Source organism: Oncorhynchus keta, chromosome 7 (genome assembly GCF_023373465.1).
Source record: "Oncorhynchus keta strain PuntledgeMale-10-30-2019 chromosome 7, Oket_V2, whole genome shotgun sequence".
Classification (NCBI taxonomy): domain Eukaryota; kingdom Metazoa; phylum Chordata; class Actinopteri; order Salmoniformes; family Salmonidae; genus Oncorhynchus; species Oncorhynchus keta.
This window is the reverse complement of record NC_068427.1, coordinates 22,461,931-22,481,357: the sequence shown is the minus strand read 5'-3', so window position 1 is coordinate 22,481,357 and position 19,427 is coordinate 22,461,931. Positions and strand designations below refer to the sequence as shown.

General features: G+C 42.2%; 1 protein-coding gene across 1 annotated transcript in view; it reads left to right on the top strand.

Annotated features, from left to right (window-relative positions):
* The first annotated feature begins 48 nt into the window (after positions 1-48).
* The window catches only part of LOC118385820 (filamin A-interacting protein 1-like), a 29,230-nt gene continuing 9,851 nt past the window's right edge, over positions 49-19,427 (top strand). The window contains exons 1-3 of the mRNA XM_035772985.2: positions 49-138; positions 616-801; positions 1,008-1,186. Coding sequence (XP_035628878.2) covers positions 49-138; positions 616-801; positions 1,008-1,186 — 455 coding nt within the window. The remainder of the gene's footprint in view (positions 139-615; positions 802-1,007; positions 1,187-19,427) is intronic.

Sequence of the window (19,427 nt, the reverse complement as noted above, 5' to 3'; positions counted from 1 at the left end):
TCCGCGGCCCACCTCGACCCCCTCAAGGGAACCGTCCTGAGGGACAGCATGGGGGGAGGAAAGGGGGGAGAGAGGGGGAAAGACCTGTCCAGGGATGACCTTGTGTTCCTCCTCAGTATAATGGAGGGAGAGCTGCAGGTGAGGACAGGACAGAACAGTTGTGTTCTAGTATTTCTGGATCTAGGTTTACAGTAGATGTTTCATCCACAATCATGACTGCTGTGCTCTATAAGCTAACAAGATCAGGATGGTAGTATGCGGGCTAGTAACTCATAGCTCAGACTTGGCCAAACCACAATAGGGCCAAATCCTTTTAAGCATAAATGCGAGTGTTACATCGCACATTGACATTGTCAATGGGAGACTTGCTCCGAACTGAGTTGAGACCAGCTGTAGATGAGCTGTAGAGGAAACAGAATGAATCAGAGTCTAATAAAAGAGCCTATTGTGACTAACTAAAACCATGAGTAAAACACTCCTAGACATGCCTTACAGAACGTGACACACACACAGCCTAAACCGCAGATGCATAAGAAAGACTTGGGAGTGCAATCTCTTTTTCATCTCTATCATTCTGCATCCCTTCTTTTTTATTACATCTGTCCATCCCACCAGGCCAGAGACGAGGTGATCACGTTCCTGAAAGCAGAGAAGATGGATTTGGCTCTGTTGGAGGCCCAGTATGGCTTTCTCACCCCAGTAGAAGTGCTCCGGGCCTTGCAGAGAGACTCACTCCAGGCCCAGGCTTCTGAGGCCCAGGTGGCCCCACAGCAGGATGTCTACGAGAAACCCATGGCTGAGGTATCAGGAGATTAACGCTAAGATTGAAAACACAGCCACTGTTAAAACCACCAGTCACACATAGGCTTGTATAGGCTTTAAGGCATGGGTTTTGAAGTAGAAAGCTAATGATAAACCATTGACCCTTTGCCCGTTTCCAACAACGTATTGAGAGCCACGGTGTCTTCAGCCCTGTCTTCAAGTCCTTCTCTCTCTTTCTGTGTTAGCTGGACCGGCTGGTGGAGACTGGAAAGCAGAGCTACAGGCGGATGCTGGAGCAGCTGCTGCAGGTGGAGTGCTCCCACAGTGGCGCCCTCTGCAGGCTGGAGGAGCAGGACCAGCAGCACCGTGCCTTCCTGCAGCGCAGCGATGACCTCACCTGTCTACTGGAGCAGGACCGCGAGAGGTCAGTGACACCCACCAACCGCAACAGGACCCGTGTTGGAAATGCTACCTAGGCTAAGAGCAGGGGCTCTACCATATTAGGGTAATCTATCCTATCAGATCAGAGGTCACATAGGGAAAGAGATCTGAGGTCACATAGGGAAAGAGATCAGAGGGCACATAGGGAAAGAGATCAGAGGGCAGAGGAGATTATCTAAGGACATTGGAACCAGTCCATCTGTACCCTGTAATGTAACATAGTTTAAGGGCTGCAGATTCCTCTGTTGCAGAGTAGTCTATAATGTGATTTCCATGGCTGAGTGAGTGTGTAGGGCCACTGTGACCACAATGGGTTCATATACGCAGCAGTGTAGTGCTGCTAACCTCAGGCCTGTACTTATAGCTACTATCCTCACTCACGGACCATTACCCCTGCTCACTCCTTAAGCACTCTCAGTCCCTTAGAAACACACATGTTAGCATGCACACACACACACACACACACACACACACACACACACACACACACACACACACACACACACACACACACACACACACACACACACACACACACACACACACACACACACACACACACACACACACACACACACACACACTCTCACATTTGCAACCCTTTGACTTGGCAGTGTGAAACTACTTTTTTATTGGTCGCTATTGTGCAGTGAAACAAATGTAGCTAGTCACGACAGTTCGGTTTGCAATTTGATATATTTTTTAATTATCATGATTTATTCAAACAGTAATGTCAATTTGATCAGAAATGTCCCTGTTCTGCTATCGGCTGCTGTGTGAGCGAGTCACTCCCTCGTGCACGGAGGAGAGAGAGGAGAATTCTTAAAAGCACAACCATGACATTTGCTCAAAATGCAATTGCGGGAAAAATACAGTTTTCAAAGCAACTTCTGTTGTTCTAGTTACAGAGAGGATCGTCACGGCTTGCTGTGAGTATATTATATCATTTCTTTATCACCTCTCAATATTGAGCTCATAGCACTGCTTTACAACTGGAGTGGGCTAAATAGCACAGGAGGCTGCTGAGGCTCATAAGGATGGATTGGCATCCTCATAATGGATTGGCATCCATTTATCTGGCTCCAGCCATTACCACCTGTGCTACATAGTATATGGTGTTGATACATCCCGTGTAGCGGAGTGGGCCATTTGTGGGGAATCGGCCGACATCAAGTAGCCTGTATAGGCCTAGTGATGGAACGTTTTTGTAGGATATTACATTTACTGATAGATTAATCAATTAGCCTACATGGTTATCAAGCAACATTGTCGTATTTAAAGTTGGCAATATAGCTAAGTGTTTTGAGTTCCCACTTCCTCAGGTAGTGAATAATATAGCCTAGGCCAATATGCACAAAGATGTCCAAAAATAAATCTGATAATTCTGTATCCTATTTCGACATCAAAATATCAATCATGCATTCCCTGGATGGGGTAGATGAAGTAGCTTATAGGGATGTGCATCTTTCCCTTTCAAGATGATTCGATACTTATCTAGATACACGGGCTCCAATACGATACGAGAAAGACACGTTCTAGCTTGAAAGGATTCGGTGCGATTCGGCTTGATTAGAGATCAAATCGATGCGATTCGGTTCGATGGGATGCACTAACAATTGTTGCATAAACACATTTATTTTCCATTCTACATTTAAATCTGCTGCTGATGAAGCTCTCTGAGCTGGATCTGTCTGAGCTGACTTCAGTGTGTGTGTTTGTTAGGGGTGTAACGGTTAACCAAACCCACAGTTCCGTACCTATTGCAATTTTGGGGTCGCGGTTTGGTTCAGGTACAGCGGGCAAATGAAATGCCATTCACAAGGTTCAGCATTCACAATGTTCCGGGCATTGTCTGTTGTGACCGGATTGTTATGTCAGACCGCTCAAGTTTCCACTCAACAGGCTGTCAATTACAAACATAAAAGTACAGCTATCATGTTTGTAAACAAATTCTATAGTTCAAAAACCATATTAATTGATTGCTTTTTATAAATCATATGTTTTGTTGCTGCATTTTACTGCCTAAAATGCTGTTTTAGAGGCCATTTCCTTAAAAGGTGAAGTCAGAGGTCACCCTGTTTGAGAAGTGGATGCTCAGAATGATATACCATTTTCCCAATAGTAATTACCAGTTTGAGGGCCGTTCAAGTGGATTTTTCCTTGTTGTATGTGGTAAATTCCGACTTGGTTACAAATCCACCATAACCCTACCTCCTTCAGTGCCAGTTGCCACTCTCATAAAGGGCAGCAGTGGCGGTCAGTGCTGTTTAAAATGAGGGAGGACAATTTTATTTTCATGAGCATGGCCTTATTTCTATTACAGCATATCAGATGACTCTCCTTCATATTCCATTCACCAAGTTCAATGTAGCAGCGATAGTTTTAGGCTACTACATGATACCATTTTTCCCCCTGTACCCATCACGAGGTTGCTACAATCTAGCCTATGAATTAATGTTTACAACATAGGTGCACACAAGTCAAGAGAAAAATTTGAGTTGCAAACTAACAAATTCAGGTATGTTTATTCCCGTTTTGTTCCATTTGCTACTGTTTAAAAAACATTTTTTCAACGGAATTGGCAGAATGAATACACCCCTGATCACGAGTAAATACAGTTCACTTTCATGGCAGCCACGTCGTATGCGCTCTCCTCTCACCTCTTCCCTTCACTTGTGGACTTCACTGCACAACACATCAGCTGTATGTGGCCAGGCAAAAAAAAACGTTTCCAAGCCAAACTGCTACTGTACACACAGCCCACATCGTTGTCACCATCTTAGCTAAAGCAGTGGTGTAAAGTACTTAAGTAAAAATACTTTGAAGTACTACTTAAGTAGTTGTTTTGGGTGTCTGTAATTTACTTTATTATTTACAACTTTTACTTTCACTTCATTCCTAAAGAAAACATTATACGTTTTACTCCATACATTTATCCTGATACCCAAAGGCCCTCATTATATTTTGAATGCTTAGCAGGACAGGAAAATGCTCCAATTTGTGCACTTATCAAGAGAACATCCCTACTGCTTCTGATCTGGCAGACACACTAAACACGAATACTTCGTTTGTAAATTATGTCTGAGAGGTTGGAGTGTGCCCTGGGCTATCTGTAAAAAAAAATGAAAAAAAATGTGCCTTTTGGTTTACCACCATAAGCTATTTTAAATGATTTATACTTTTACAATTACATTTACTTTTGATACTTAAGTATATTTAAAACCAAATACTTTGAGACTTTTACTGAAGTAGTATTTTACTGGGTGACTTTCACTTTTACTTTATTTAACTAGGCAAGTCAGTTAAGAACAAATTCTTATTTTTAATGACAGCCTAGGAACAGTAGGTTAACTGCCTGTCCAGGGGCAGAACGACAGATTTGTAACCTTCCAGTTACTAGTCCAACGCTCTAACCACTAGGCTCCCCTGCCGCCCCACTTCAGTCATTTTCTATTAAGGTATATTTACTTTTACTGAAATACGACAATTGGTTACTTTTTCCACCACTGAGCTAAAGTAACATCCTAGTCAGCTTAGCTAACATAACTAATGTGTTAGTAAGCCCGCTACATTCATGCAGTAATGTTAGTCAGTCAGTCAGTAAGCAGTTACACCGGCGGGCCCCAGTGGGCAATAAATGAGTAAAATAAAAAGCTTACCTTGACTTAGAAGAGTTCCAGTGTTGTGTTGGAAAGTCATAGCCAGCTAGCCAGCTAGCTAACATAGCATCCCTCTGTTTGAGCATGGTGTTTCAGTAGGCTAAAAACCTGTCTTTGAAAGATAATTTGTAAAAATCCTAAATAACTTCCCAGATCTTCATTGTAAATGGTTTAAACCATGAACAATTAATGAACATGCACCCGTGGAACGGTCGTTAATAAGACACTAACAGCTTACAGACTATAGGCAATTAAGGTCACAGTTATGAAAACTTAGGACACTAAAGAGGCCTTTCTACTGACTGAAATACACCAAAAGAAAGATGCCCAGGATCATCTGCATGAACGTGCCTTAGGCATGCTGCAAGGAGGCATGAGGACTGCAGATGTGGCCAGGGCAATAAATTGCAATGTCTGTACTGTGAGACAGCGCAACAGGGAGACAGGATGGACAGCTGATCGTCCTCGCCGTGGCAGACCATGTGCAACAACACCTGCACAGGATCGGTACATCCGAACGTCACACCTGCGGGACAGGTACAGGATGGCAACAACAACTGCCCGAGTTACACCAGGAACACACAATCCCTCCATCAATGCTCAAACTGTCTGCAATAGGCTGAGAGAGGCTGGACTGAGGGGTGGTGGGCTTGTTGTAAGGTAGGTCGTCACCAGACATCACTGGCAACAACATCGCCTATGGGCACAAACCCACCAGGACTGGCAAAAAGTGCTCTTCACTGATGAGTTGCGGATTTGTCTCAACAGGGGTGATGGTCAGATTTGCGTTTATCATCGAAGGAATGAGCGTTACACTGAGGCCTGTACTCTGGAGCGGGATAGATTTGAAAGTGGAGGGTCCGTCATGGTCTGGGGTGGTGTGTCACAGCATCATCGAACTGAGCTTCTTGTCATTGCAGGCAATCTCAACGTTGTGCGTTACAGGGAAGACATCCTCCTCTCTCATCTGGTATCCTTCCTGCAGGCTCATCATGACATGACCCTCCAGCATGACAATGCCACCAGCCATACTGCTCGTTGTGTGCGTGATTTCCTGCATGACAGGAATGTCAGTGTTCTGCCATGGCCAGCGAAGAGCCCTGATCTCAATCCCATTGAGCACGTTGGGGCCTGTTGGATCGGAGGGTTAGGGCTAGGGTACATTCTCCCCAGAAATGTCAGGAAACTTACAGGTGCCTTGGTGGAAGAATGGACTATGTTATGGTAACATCTCACAGCAAGAACTGGCAAATCTGGTGCAGGTCATGAGAAGGAGATGCACTGCAGTACTCAATGCAGCTGGTGGCCACACCAGATACTGACTGTTACTTTTGATTTTGTCCCCCCCCCTTTGTTCAAGGACACATAATTCCATTTATGTTAGTCACATGTCTGTGGAACTTGTTCCGCTTATGTCTCAGTTGTTGAATCTTGTTATGTTCATACAAATATTTACACATGTTAGGTTGACAGTGAGAGGACGTTTCTTTTTTTGCTGAGTTTAGTTAGCTGCATTTGCTAGCTAAGTAAGTGAAACTTAAACAATAGTATGCAAGTTTAAACATCATGGAACCACGCAGCCGTCTTACCTCTCAGGAAGGAGATGCTTTCTGTCTCCTAGAATGGACATACTTTTGTGCGAAAAGTGCAAATCAATCCCAGAACAACTGCAAAGGACCTTGTGAAGATGCTGGAGGGAACAGGTACAAAAATATCTATATCCACAGTAAAAACGAGTCCTATATCGACATAACCTGACAGGCCGCTCAGCAAGGAAGATGCCACTGCTCCAAAACCGCCATAAAAAAGCCAGACTACAGTTTGCAACTGCAAATGGGGACAAATATCATACTTTTTGTAGAAATGTCCTCTGGTCTGATGAAACAAAAATAGAACTGTTTGGCCATAATGACCATCGTTATGTTTGGAGAAAAAAGGGTCAGGCTTGCAAGCCGAAGACACCATCCCATCCGTGAAGCATGGGGGTGGCAGCATCATGTTGTGGGGGTGCTTTGCTACGCTTCACAAAATAGATGGCATCATGCGGGAGGAAAATTTATGTGGATATATTGAAGCAACATCTCAAGACATCAGTCAGGAATTTAAAGCTTGGTCGCAAATGGGTCTTCCAAATGGACAATGACCCCAAGCATACTTCCAAAGTTGTGGCAAAATGGCTTAAGGACAACAAAGTCAAGGTATTGGAGTGGCCATCACAAAGCCCTGACCTCAATCCTATAGAAAAGTTGTGGGCAGAACTGAAAAAGTGTGTGTGAGCAAGGAGGCCAACAAACCTGACTCAGTTACACCAGCTCTGTCAGGAGGAATGTGCCAAAATTCACCAAACTTATTGTGGGAAGCTTGTGGAAGGCTACCTGAAACGTTTGACCCAAGTTAAACAATTTAAAGGCAATGCTACCAAATACTAATTGAGTGTATGTACACTTCTGACCTACTAGGAATGTAATTAAATAAATAAAAGTTTAAATAAATAATTCTCTCTATTATTCTGACATTTCACATTCTTAAAATAAAATGGTGATCCTAACTTTTTACTTGGATTAAATATCAGGAATTGTGAAAAACTGAGTTTAAATGTATTTGGCTGAGGTGTACATAAACTTCCGACTTCAACTGTGTATAGGGCAGGTAATCAAGGATGGGATGGAGGTGCGGGAAACCTGTCAGTCCAGCTAAGACATGGGAGCATGGCGACCTAGAGCACTGAAGAGAGCATACGTGACGGTACCCCCTCCCCGGCGTGTTCGGCTCAGGCCACAGGACGCCAACCAAAGGGATGATCCCGGGGATCTGGAGCCGACCATTCGTTGAGGTGTGAGAGCCTGATGAGCCGGCTGAGGCCTCCCAGGTTGCTCCGGTTCAGACAACCATCTCTTTATTACGACCAGACCTCTCCCCATCTTTACAACCATTGAATCTATATGTTTTGATCATGAACGTTTATAATCTAAGGTAACGGCAAGTGATTTAGTCTCCTCAACTTGTTCAACAGCCACACCATTCATTACCAGATTCAGCTGAGGTCTAGAATGATTTGTACCAAATACAATGCTCTTAGTTTTAGAGATGTTAAGGACCAGTTTATTACTGGCCACCCATTCCAAAACAGACTGCAACTCTTTGTTAAGGGTTTCAGTGACTTCATTAGCTGTGGTTGCTGATGCGTATATGGTTGAATCATCAGCATACATGGACACATGCTTTGGTTAATGCAGTAACAGGTCATTGGTAAAAATAGAAAAAAGTAGAGGGCCTAGAGAGCTGCCCTGCGGTACACCACACTTTACATTTTTGACATTAGAAAAGCTTCCATTAACCTCTCTGGGATATGTGGGACGCTAGCATCCCACCTGGCCAAAAGCCAGTGAAAATGCAGAGCGCCAAATTCAAATAAATTACTATAAAAATAAAACTTTCATGAAATCACACATGTAAGATACTAAATTAAAGCTACACTTGTTGTGAATCCAGCCAACATGTCAGATTTCAAAAAGGCTTTCTTGGCGAAAGCAAACAATGCTATTATCTGAGGGTAGCACCTCCGTAAACAAAGAGAGAAAGCATATTTCAAACCCTGCAGGCGCGACACAAAAAGCAGAAATAAAATATAATTCATGCCTTAACTTTGACGAGCTTCTTTTGTTGGCACTCCAATATGTCCCATAAACATCACAAATGGTCCTTTTGTTCGAATAATTCCCTCGATATATATCCAAAATGTCAATTTATTTGGTGCGTTTGATCCAGAAAAACACCGGTTCCAACTTGCGCAACGTGACTACAAAATATCTCAAAAGTTACCTGAAAACTTTGCCAAAACATTTCAAACTCCTTTTGTAATACAACTTTAGGTATTGTTTAACGTAAATAATCGATAAAATTGAAGACGGGATGATCTGTGTTCAATACAGGAGGAAAACAAACTGTAGCTAGCTTTCTGGTCATGCACCTCTATCTAACAGTACACTTCAAGTGACCCTCGTTCAAGATGGGCGTACTTCTTCATTACGGAAAGGAAAAACCTCAACCAATTTCTAAAAACTGGTGACATCCAGTGGAAGCGGTAGGAACTGCAAGAAGGTCCCTTATAAATCTGGATTTCCAATGAAACACATTGAAAAGAGAGTAACCTAAAAAAAACATCTGAATGGTTTGTCCTCTGGGTTTCGCCTGCTAAATAAGTTATGTTATACTCACAGACATGATTCAAACAGTTTTAGAAACTTCAGAGTGTTTTCTATGCATATCTTATCTTCTGGGGATGAGTAGCAGGCAGTTGAATTTGGGCATGCATTTCATCTGGAAGTGAAAATACTGCCCCCTGTCACCAAGAAGTTAAAGAAAACCCTTTGAGTTCTATTAGATAGATAGCTCTTCCCATTTCTTCCGGTGCCCTTTTGACAACAGTGTTTTTCAGCTAATTGCATTATGGAATGAACATTTGAGCATAGCATACTGCCTTGTACACTTTCTAAAAAGATGGCGCCGGAAGAAATGGGAGCCGTTTTACGGGCGCCTAACCAATTGTGCAATGATGTGGTTATTTTGGCGTATTTTGTAATTTATTTTGTACATAATGTTCCCGCCACCGTATATTACGGCATAAAAGAGCTTCTGTATATCAGGACAGCGATCACTAACCTTGGATTAAATTAATAAAAATTATTCAACAAGCAGGAAACACAGGATATACAAGAGAAAGAGACACAGATATAGAGGACACAGGGCGGGGCTGCCTCATAAGGATCCACCAACGGTGAGTGGGAAATCTGCCCTTACCAGCAATATTACTTACCAATGTACAATCATTGGATAATAAATTAGATGAGGTACGATCACAGATATCCTACCAGCAGGACATCAAAAACTGTAATATCTTATGTTTCACCGAAAAGTGGCTGAATGACGACATTGATAACATTCAGCTATCGGGATATAGGGCTAGATAGAACAGCACACTCCAGTAAACAACAGCTGGTGCACGAAATCTAAGGAAGTCTCTAGATTTTGCTCGCCTGAAGCAGAGTACCTCATCATAAGCTGTGGACCACACTATTTGCCAAGAGTTTTCATCTATTATTTTTGTGGCTGTTTATTTACCACCACAGACGGACGCTGGCACTAAGGCCACGCTGAGTCAGCTGTACAAGGAAATAAGCAAACAGGAAACCGCTCACCCAGAGGCGATGCTCCTAGTGGAAGGAGACTTTAATAAAGGGAAACTTTAATTAGTTTAACCTCAATTCTTTCAGCATGTTACATCTGCAACCAGAGGTGAAACAATTCTAGATCTCCTGTACTCCACACACAGAGATGTGTACAAAGCCCTCCCTCGCCCTCCATTTGGCAAATCTGACCATAAGTCTATCCTCTTGATTCCTGCTTACAAGCTCAAATTAAAGCAGGAAGCACCAGTGACTCTGTCAATAAAAAGTGGCCAGATGAAGCAGATGCTAAACTACAGGACTATTTTGCAGCACAGACTGGAATATGTTCCGGGATTCTTCTGATGGCATTGAGGAGTACATCACATCAGTCACTGGCTTTATCAACAAGTGCGTCGATGACGTGCTAAAGGGTAGAGGTGCCGCTTTCAAGGTGCGGGACTCTAACCCGGAAGCTTATGAGAAATCCTGCTATGACCTCTGACGAACCATCAAACAGGCAAAGCATCAATACAGACTACAAAGGGAAGCACAGCCGCGAGCTACCAAGTGACACGAGCCTTCCAGATGAGCTAATTAAATTCTATGCTCGCTTCGAGGCCAGCAACACTGAGGCACATATGAGAGCATCAGCTGTTCCGGATGACTGTGTGATCATGCTCTCCACAGCCGATGTGAGTAAGACCTTTAAACAGGTCAACATACACAAGGCTGCGGGGCCAGACGGATTATCAGGATGTGTACTCTGGGCATGTGCTGACCAACTAGCAGGTGTCTTCACTGACAATTTCAACATGTCTTCCCAAAAGGCTTCTCAACAGCTTTTACCCCCAAGCCATTAGACTCCTGAACAGGTAATCAAATGGCTACTCTGACTATTTCCAATGTGTCCTGCCACCCCCCACCCGCCAACCCCCACTTTTACGCTGCCGCTACTCTCTGTTTATCATCTATGCATAGTCATTTTAACTATACTTACATGTACATGTACATATTACCTCAATTAGCCCGACTAACCGGTGCCCCCGCCCATTGACTCTGTACCGGTACCACCTCTATATAGCCTCACAACTGTTATTTTCACTGTCATTTTACTGTTTTTTAAATGTTTATTTCTTTACTGATCTTTTTTTACTTAAATTGCACTGTTGGTTAGGGCTTGTAAGTAAGCATTTCACTGTAAGGTCTACCTACACCTGCTGTATTCGGAGCACGTGACAAATAAACTTTGATTTGATAATGTGAAGAAATAATAGTTTATCAACATTTTAAGCTAAACTTTCTGATCCGATACATCAGACTCATTGCTTTTTAATGTTTAAATGTTTTATTTAGCCTAGGCCTACTGGTTTGTCCCAGAGTCTGTTTGGAAAAGCTATTATTTTCTAGACAAGCTAAACAATAGAATAAGATAACATTTCTACTATGGGGGATATTAGATTGAAATAGGCTGGTGATGTTGCTGTTGGTTACTGGTCTTGTTGATGAGGAAATTCAAATGCGGACAGTTATTCTAACATCTTCAAAGTGCACATCAGAATTTAGTAAGAATTTGACTTGCATGTTCTGTTAATATGAATTACCATAATCCAAATCTGATTTCTGTCATTCTGACCCCAGTGGGTGCGGCACCCTAATCAGGATACGCACCCAATGCATACGAGTCTGGTAAATTTAAATTCTGCCAGTCAAATGTCCAGTGCCACATTTTCCTAACGGAAACCATGCATTGAACTCTAAATCTATCCAAATCAATATAAGAACACAAGGGCATGCTAATTTAAAAGATGGCTAGCCATTATTAGCCTGGTTCTGTATGGAATACATTATCAGACACAGGTCAGTTCATTATCGGTGCGCAGTAGTAAAAATTGTGCTGGTGCAATCAACAGAAAAGGTGAAAAATGTTAGTCTAGGGTCCTGCACACACACATTTGTATGCCGCCAAAGCTTTAGATGTGTGGGCTTTCAGGTTGGGACAGCAGCGATTACACAGAGAGGGTTACTGGGTTAAAAACGTGTTTCGGAGCGAAACGATATATTGTAGTGACAGCGGCTGTGTCCAAAAGACGAGTTAATTGGGAAAACATTGTTATTAGATGTGGTGTGGGATCCGGAGGTAGTTAGACTTCTAACAGGGAATGTCTATAGGAAGACATTCACTCTCACACCCATTCATACGGCTTGTGATTCAGACCTAGGAATCAACACACGCCACCCTTTGTGATACATCTAGGATGATATATCACATCATATAATATAATATATAACTTAATGAGCAGTAGACACCGTCACTGTCACAGCCATGCTAGCCCGATCTGTAGCCTAGCGTGCGACTTACTCATGCATTCCTGGCTAACCTCAATTTAGCACTGAGACAGGCAGGCAGGCAGTGCAGACATACAGACAACACAGCCAGTATACAGTGGGGCAAAAAAGTATTTAGTCATCCATTGTGCAAGTTCTTGTTATTGACCAAATACTTATTTTCCACCAAAATTTGCAAATAAATTCATAAAAAATCCTACAATGTGATTTTCTGGATTTTCTTCCCTCATTTTGTCTGTCATAGTTGAAGTGTACCTATGATGAAAATTACAGGCCGCTCTCATCTTTTTAAGTGGGAGAACTTGCACAATGTGTGGCTGACTAAATACTTTTTTGCCCCACTGTGCCATGGCCAAGTCCTCTCACTGACATGCGAGCGCACACATACACACAGCGAAGAGATTCTAGGTGAGTGTGAGATGAGAACAGGTAAGAGTGTGAAGGATCTATGTTTTTCTCCCACATCCTCTCTCTCCCTCCTGCTTCACCCTCTTCCCAACAATAAATGACATTGTGCAGGTGGACTAAGAACATTCTAGAAGAGTGAGATCAGTGTGCATACACACACACACACACACACACACACACACACACACACACACACACACACACACACACACACACACACACACACACACACACACACACACACACACACACACACACACACACACACACACACACACACACACAACTCTAAGCTTCACAAGGCTTACATTTCATTTGCCATGTCTATCTTTGATGTCAGACACACTCGTTCAATTAGACGGTTGTTACAACATTATTTATCCTCTCTACTTCTCTCCCTTTCTAAAAATACACACACACACTCCTACACACACATTCCTTGGAGCCTGACAGAGACAAAAGTTTGGAGATTGAATCAGTGATAATGACCTCTCTTAAAACATTAGAGAAAGAGAGAATTGTCCATGCTTTGACAAGAGACTACACATGGTAGTGCTGGAGAGGAAAAAGTAACTACTGGAAGTAAGAGATGTTTAATCTGCCGTTTATCTCTCTCTCTCTCTCTGTGTCATCACTCCATCCCATCTGCTGTGTAAATAAGACACCTTTCATTAGCTCTCAATCCATTTCTCATCCATCCTCCTCTCCTCTAAATAACTAATATACACTCCCTCAGTAAGGAATGTCTCCCACTCTGCTCCTCTTAATATCTATTTCTCAATCTCTCCATCCTTTTCTCCTTCTCTCAATCCACCCACACAGGGTTTAAAGCCAATCAACTTAATATCTGATCGCCCCTTCCCTCCCTCTTTCCCCATCCTCTGGTAAATAAAAGAGATTAGATAAGAAACTTGTTTGTGTGGAAGAGTTACAAGATAGTGTGTATACAGAGATTCGCCTTGATGTTCTGCTGTGATCGTGAACTGTAGACTTTAGGCTATTCATTGTGTGAAGGATGATGTAATCATTGCGTGTTATAGTATGATTAGGCCATCATTGCGTGTTACAGCATGATTACACGTCTATCAGAATGCAGTGATCTGACTGTTCAAACCCCAGACATCAGACCACGCTTTGAATCTCTGTTTTCTATGCCCCGTCATTAGGTTGACAGGTCTTAAGTGTTAACCGCTCCCACATGTTGTTGACGACACACACATGTCTGTGTGCATGATCTTTTACTCACTCGCACGTCTTAAAATATCACCCCACCCCGGCAACCTTCTCCAGACTCGTTCATGTTTTCTCAAATGCGTCCCAAAAAATTGACGGGATTGTTCGAATGATCGCATCAAAACCATCTGAATGAGTCTTGTGGCACATAACAGATGGCCACTCCAAGCCAGAGATAGGGGGACAAATCCATACAATTACATATCCCGAAATTACACTGTACAAAACATTTAGAACACCTACCTAATACTGAGTTGCACCCCCCCTTTGCCTCAGAACAGATTCAATTCGTCGGGTCATGAACTCAAGGTGTTGAAAGCGTTCCACAGGGATGCTAGCCCATGTTGACTCCAATGCTTCCTACAGTTGTGTCAAGTTGGCTGGATGTCCTTTGGGTGGTGGATCGTTCTTGATACACAAGGGAAACTGTTGAGCGTGAAAAACCCTGCAGTGTTAAGGTTCTTGACACAAAATGGTCTGCCTGGCACCTACTACCATATCCCGTTCAAAGGCACTTAAATATTTTGTTTTTCCCATTTACCCTCTGAATGGAACACATACACAATCCATGTCTCAATTGTCTCAAGGCTTAAAAATCCTTCTTTAACCTGTCGCCTTCCCTTCATATACACTGATTGAAGTAGATTTAACAAGTGACATCAATAAGGGATCATAGTTTTCCCCTGGATTCACCTGGTCAGTCTATGTCATGGAAAGAGCAGGTGTTGATAATGTGTTGTGCACTCAGTGTATCTATACAGTTGGGGTCTGAAATTATTTACACCCTTGTAAAGAGGAGCAGAAATAACTGTATAAAATAAATAAATTACCTCTACGGGATCGGTGCCCCCACCCGTGGGATGGTTGAGCTAACGTGGGCTAATGTGATTAGCATGAGGTTGTAAGTAACAAGAACATTTCCCAGGATATAGACATATCTGATATGGGCAGAAAGCTTCAATTATTGTTCATCTAATTGCACTGTCCAATTTACAGCAGCTATTATAGTGAAACAATACCATGCTACTGTTCGAGGAGAGTGCACAATTATGAACTTGAAAATGTATTAATAAACCAATTAGGCACATTTGGGAAGTCTTGATACAACATTTTGAACAGATATGCAATGTTTCATTGGATCAGTCTCAAACTTTGCACATACACTGCTTCCATCTAGTGGCCAAAATCTAAATTGCGCATGGACTGGAATAATACATTATGGCCTTTCTCTTGCATTTCAAAGATGATGGTATAAAAAAATATACTACCTTTTACCAGATCTAATATGTTATATTCTTCTACATTAACATTTCCACAAACTTCAAAGTGTTTATTTTCAAATGGTATCAAGAATATGCATATCCTTGCTTCAGGTCTTGAGCTACAAGCAGTTAGATTTGGGTATGTCATTTTAGGCGAAAATTGAAAAAAAGGTCAGATCCTGCAATAATGAGCTATATTGTATGCTACATTTTTGGGGGAAATTATATTATTTGATACTGATACAATTGCTCAGAGGAAGAGATTTTATAAGTTTTATTTAACAAAAAATTAAGGTAGGGGTCAAAACTTTTTGACACCCTGTTTTCAAGACCATTCAATACCTCAACCTTGAGAGGATAACGACACTGAGCGTGTTGGAGAACACATTGGGAGGGATCTGAGACCAATCCTCCATACAGTATTCTGAGTAAAGTTCATGATGCCGTTGACAAGGGCCCCAGGACCAATGGAAGCAAAATGCCCCCATATTTTCTGCATGGCCAAACAGCTCTATTTTGATGTAATCCAACAAATGGAGTTTGCTAAACGGCATTTGCACTTGGATTGAAACCGGTGTTTTGGTCAGATGACATAAAAAGAGAGCTGTTTGGTGTCTAAATGAGAATCAGTATTTGAATGATTGCTTTTTAAACTAATTATTCATTTTTAAACTAAATCTCATTCTTTGTACTAGTATAAAATTATATATTTTCCCAATTTTTTGGAGCACACAATATTCAGTATTTGAACAATTTATTTTATACAGTAATTTTTGCTCATCTTTATCAAGGGTGTCAATAAAATGTTTTAATTAGTTGTCCTTAGGAACAGGACAGGACAGTGCAAACTTGGCTGAGTCGTCGTGGAAACCAGCTGTTTCATCTGTCCTCCACGCTCACACATCCGTTCACTCAGCCAGTAATGTGTCAGGGCCATTAACAGGAGGATCTGGCACTGCAAACTCATTCAGAAGTCACAACTCTTTTGTCACGATATAAACTGATGGGTTCATTCAGAACTCTAAAATATTGGTTATTGATTTGATACAGACAATAATTTCCAAATAGGTCTAAGTGAATCCATTGTCTGAACTACTGGGCTCAATAATGATCTGAACCATAGTGCCATTGAGAAGGGTCAGGGGAAAAGAAGGGGATACAATAGCCCAAAGGATTACAGTTGCCTTGCACAGAGAACTGTGTTGAGAACAGGCTCTGTAGGCTGCCAAACCTTAATTTACGCAACAACAAAAAATCCCCTGACAGATCAGTTATAAATCACAAATTAACTCCTTCCTCTGAGTAGTTTGGCATGACATGAAATGGAGTCAGTTCTTCATAAAAGAGCAGAGTAAAGGCACTTTAGTAAAACCCCCGACACACATTCACACACACTGCTGATTAGGGCCTACCACTGGCAGGGACATAAGAGATGTACACAATTTAATAAATTTTGAGCTCAAGCAGATAACTGCAACCAGCAACAGCATTGTCACAAATATCAGCTCTCCTCATATAACAGGCCTATTACATGGCAGCCATTTTAAGGGCTTTCCTGGAAATGCCTTTGAGAGATTCAATCATTCATGTAATTGTGGAAAGGCAATGAGGCAGCCAGGCCCTCCTTGAAGCGAAACAGGACCCCATGAACCCTCTGTTTAAAGTTAGTGGTCCTTCTGAATACTTTCAAAATGCATCCTTCTTCCTCAATTTAGGCTACAGGTGTCTGCATCTGCAAGCCCTCCATCACATAGCTTTCACCTATCCAGTTATGTCAGGGCGTATAGTAATTTGGTGCACAACATGCACCATTTCACACATGTATAAGTGTGTATAAATAAGTGAATTGGAAATGCGTTCTTTGCATATCCCAAATGCCCCCTGAGACACCATCGGAGGGTGGGATCATAGCCAGGGTCTGCCATTATCAACAATGACCATGGTGCAATTAGGGTTAAGTGCCTTGCTCAAGGGCACATCAGCAGATGTTTCTGCTCAGGGATTTGAACTAGTAACCTTTCAGTCACTGATCCAACACTCTAACCGCTAGGCCATCTGCCAACCCATAGGCCTAAGCTACTTCAAGGGAAGAAGGAAGAATACATTCCTGAAGTATTCCAGGACAGTGGAATGGGCTGGAATGAGGAGCACTGTCTGACCATGGGTCTGACCATGGGAACTGACCAGATAAAACCCCAGACCGAGCTTTTCCTCAACAGGTTAAATGGTAAACAAAAGTGTTAACACACTTGTGAATTGCACAACATACAGTAGTTCCTGCCTTCATTGTAAACTACTACCTGAAAACATCAGGGCTATTACAGTGTTATTGCTGTTATTTGCTATTGGAATTGGAGCCACATGCTGCTAATCAGCTTGGTCCAGGTTTAATGGATTTCACATGAGCTACTCCCTATTTTGTCTCTGTGTGTGTGTGTGTGTGTGTGTGTGTGTGTGTGTGTGTGTGTGTGTGTGTGTGTGTGTGTGTGTGTGTGTGTGTGTGTGTGTGTGTGTGTGTGTGTGTGTGTGTGTGTGTGTGTGTGTTTGTCTTGAGCTTTAGTCCTATGCTGACTAATTCACATACATGCATACACACACATATACTCACCAACAGTCCCTTCTATAAATAGAGAAGTTTCCAGAGAACTGTGGGTCGTTGGGCTGTTTTGTAAATGCTTGTGTGATGACGACATGTCACAGGGGACATATTTCACCCTTAATTGGGGACTTGAGGCTTTTTCTCCAGCAAAAAGGAGGGAAAAACTTATATTTCCTCCTCAGAGTGAATTGACCAGTGTTTAGCCACAATGTTGTTCCTCTAGAGAATCAGTTCCCATGGGAAAAAGAGACAGCTCCAAGAGCATCTTCCTGTGTGTGTGTGTGTGTGTGTGTGTGTGTGTGTGTGTGTGTGTGTGTGTGTGTGTGTGTGTGTGTGTGTGTGTGTGTGTGTGTGTGTGTGTGTGTGTGTGTGTGTGTGTGTGTGTGTGTGTGTGTGTGTGTGTGTGTGGAGATCAGGGAAGAACGGCAGCCCCCTCTTATTGAAGCCACAAATTTCAAGGCCGGCCGCGGTACTCGTTATAGTGAATGGGAATGGCAATCTTCGTGTTCAATCTTAGTGTAATTAAAACTTTTGTTTAAGACAATCATGGTACCAATAACTGCTTCGATTACACCAGTATTTCTTTTAACCGATTAACCAACTTCTTTGGCTTCAAATGCGCTATTGAGTCTTCACATGGGATTGAATGGTGTCACGTGATCGATGGCTTTGTCCATTCATTACCACTACTTTTGCTAAACTAAAAATGTCATCTGTCTCATAATTTAAGTCACTGCCCCCAAAAATGTTAAGTAGGGTGATGTTTTACCACAAGTTACTCTACAGTTGACCCGTGCAACATTTAGCCCCACTCTCCCTTATGCACTCACAGTAAATGGTGAAGGCCGGGGCGGCAGGGTAGCCTAGTGGTTAGAGTGTTGGACTAGTAACCGGAAGGTTGCAAGTTCAAATCCCCGAGCTGACAAGGTACAAATCTGTCATTTTGCCCCTGAACAGGCAGTTAACCCATTGTTCCTAGGCCGTCATTGAAAATAAGAATTTGTTCTTAACTGACTTGCCTAGTAAAATAAAAGGTCAAATTAAAAATTAAAGGTGCATATACAGTAGATGGAGCAATTAAGATATGACATCTTTGTATGAGAAATATCCACAGACTTTTTAAATTACGGTGCACAAAATGGTTCAATGTAACTATAAATCAGCTCAATCTACTTTTTAATTTTTTAAATTGCGCCCTCTTGGAGATCGATTTGGGATCATGTATACTGTCTTAATGCAATACAAAAAAAGAGTAATGGAGAGCACTGTACAATACGGTGAACTGTAGTTAGTACATGTGGGGCCGCCATCTTTATCCACGTGCCTAACCATGCTGCTGATAAATACTCTGGCTTTAAAATAGTGTAGTTCGCACATTTAGAAGTTGAGAAATAAATAATGTAGGATTGGAAAGCTGGGATCCCCCCTTTTTAACAAAGGCCATTAAAACTGCTGTTTCCCCCGAAATTGCAATAATTGTTGTGCGTTGACTGCTTGTCAGAATGCATGTTTCCCTCCTGGCACTCGTAACCTGAATGTGGCTCAAGAT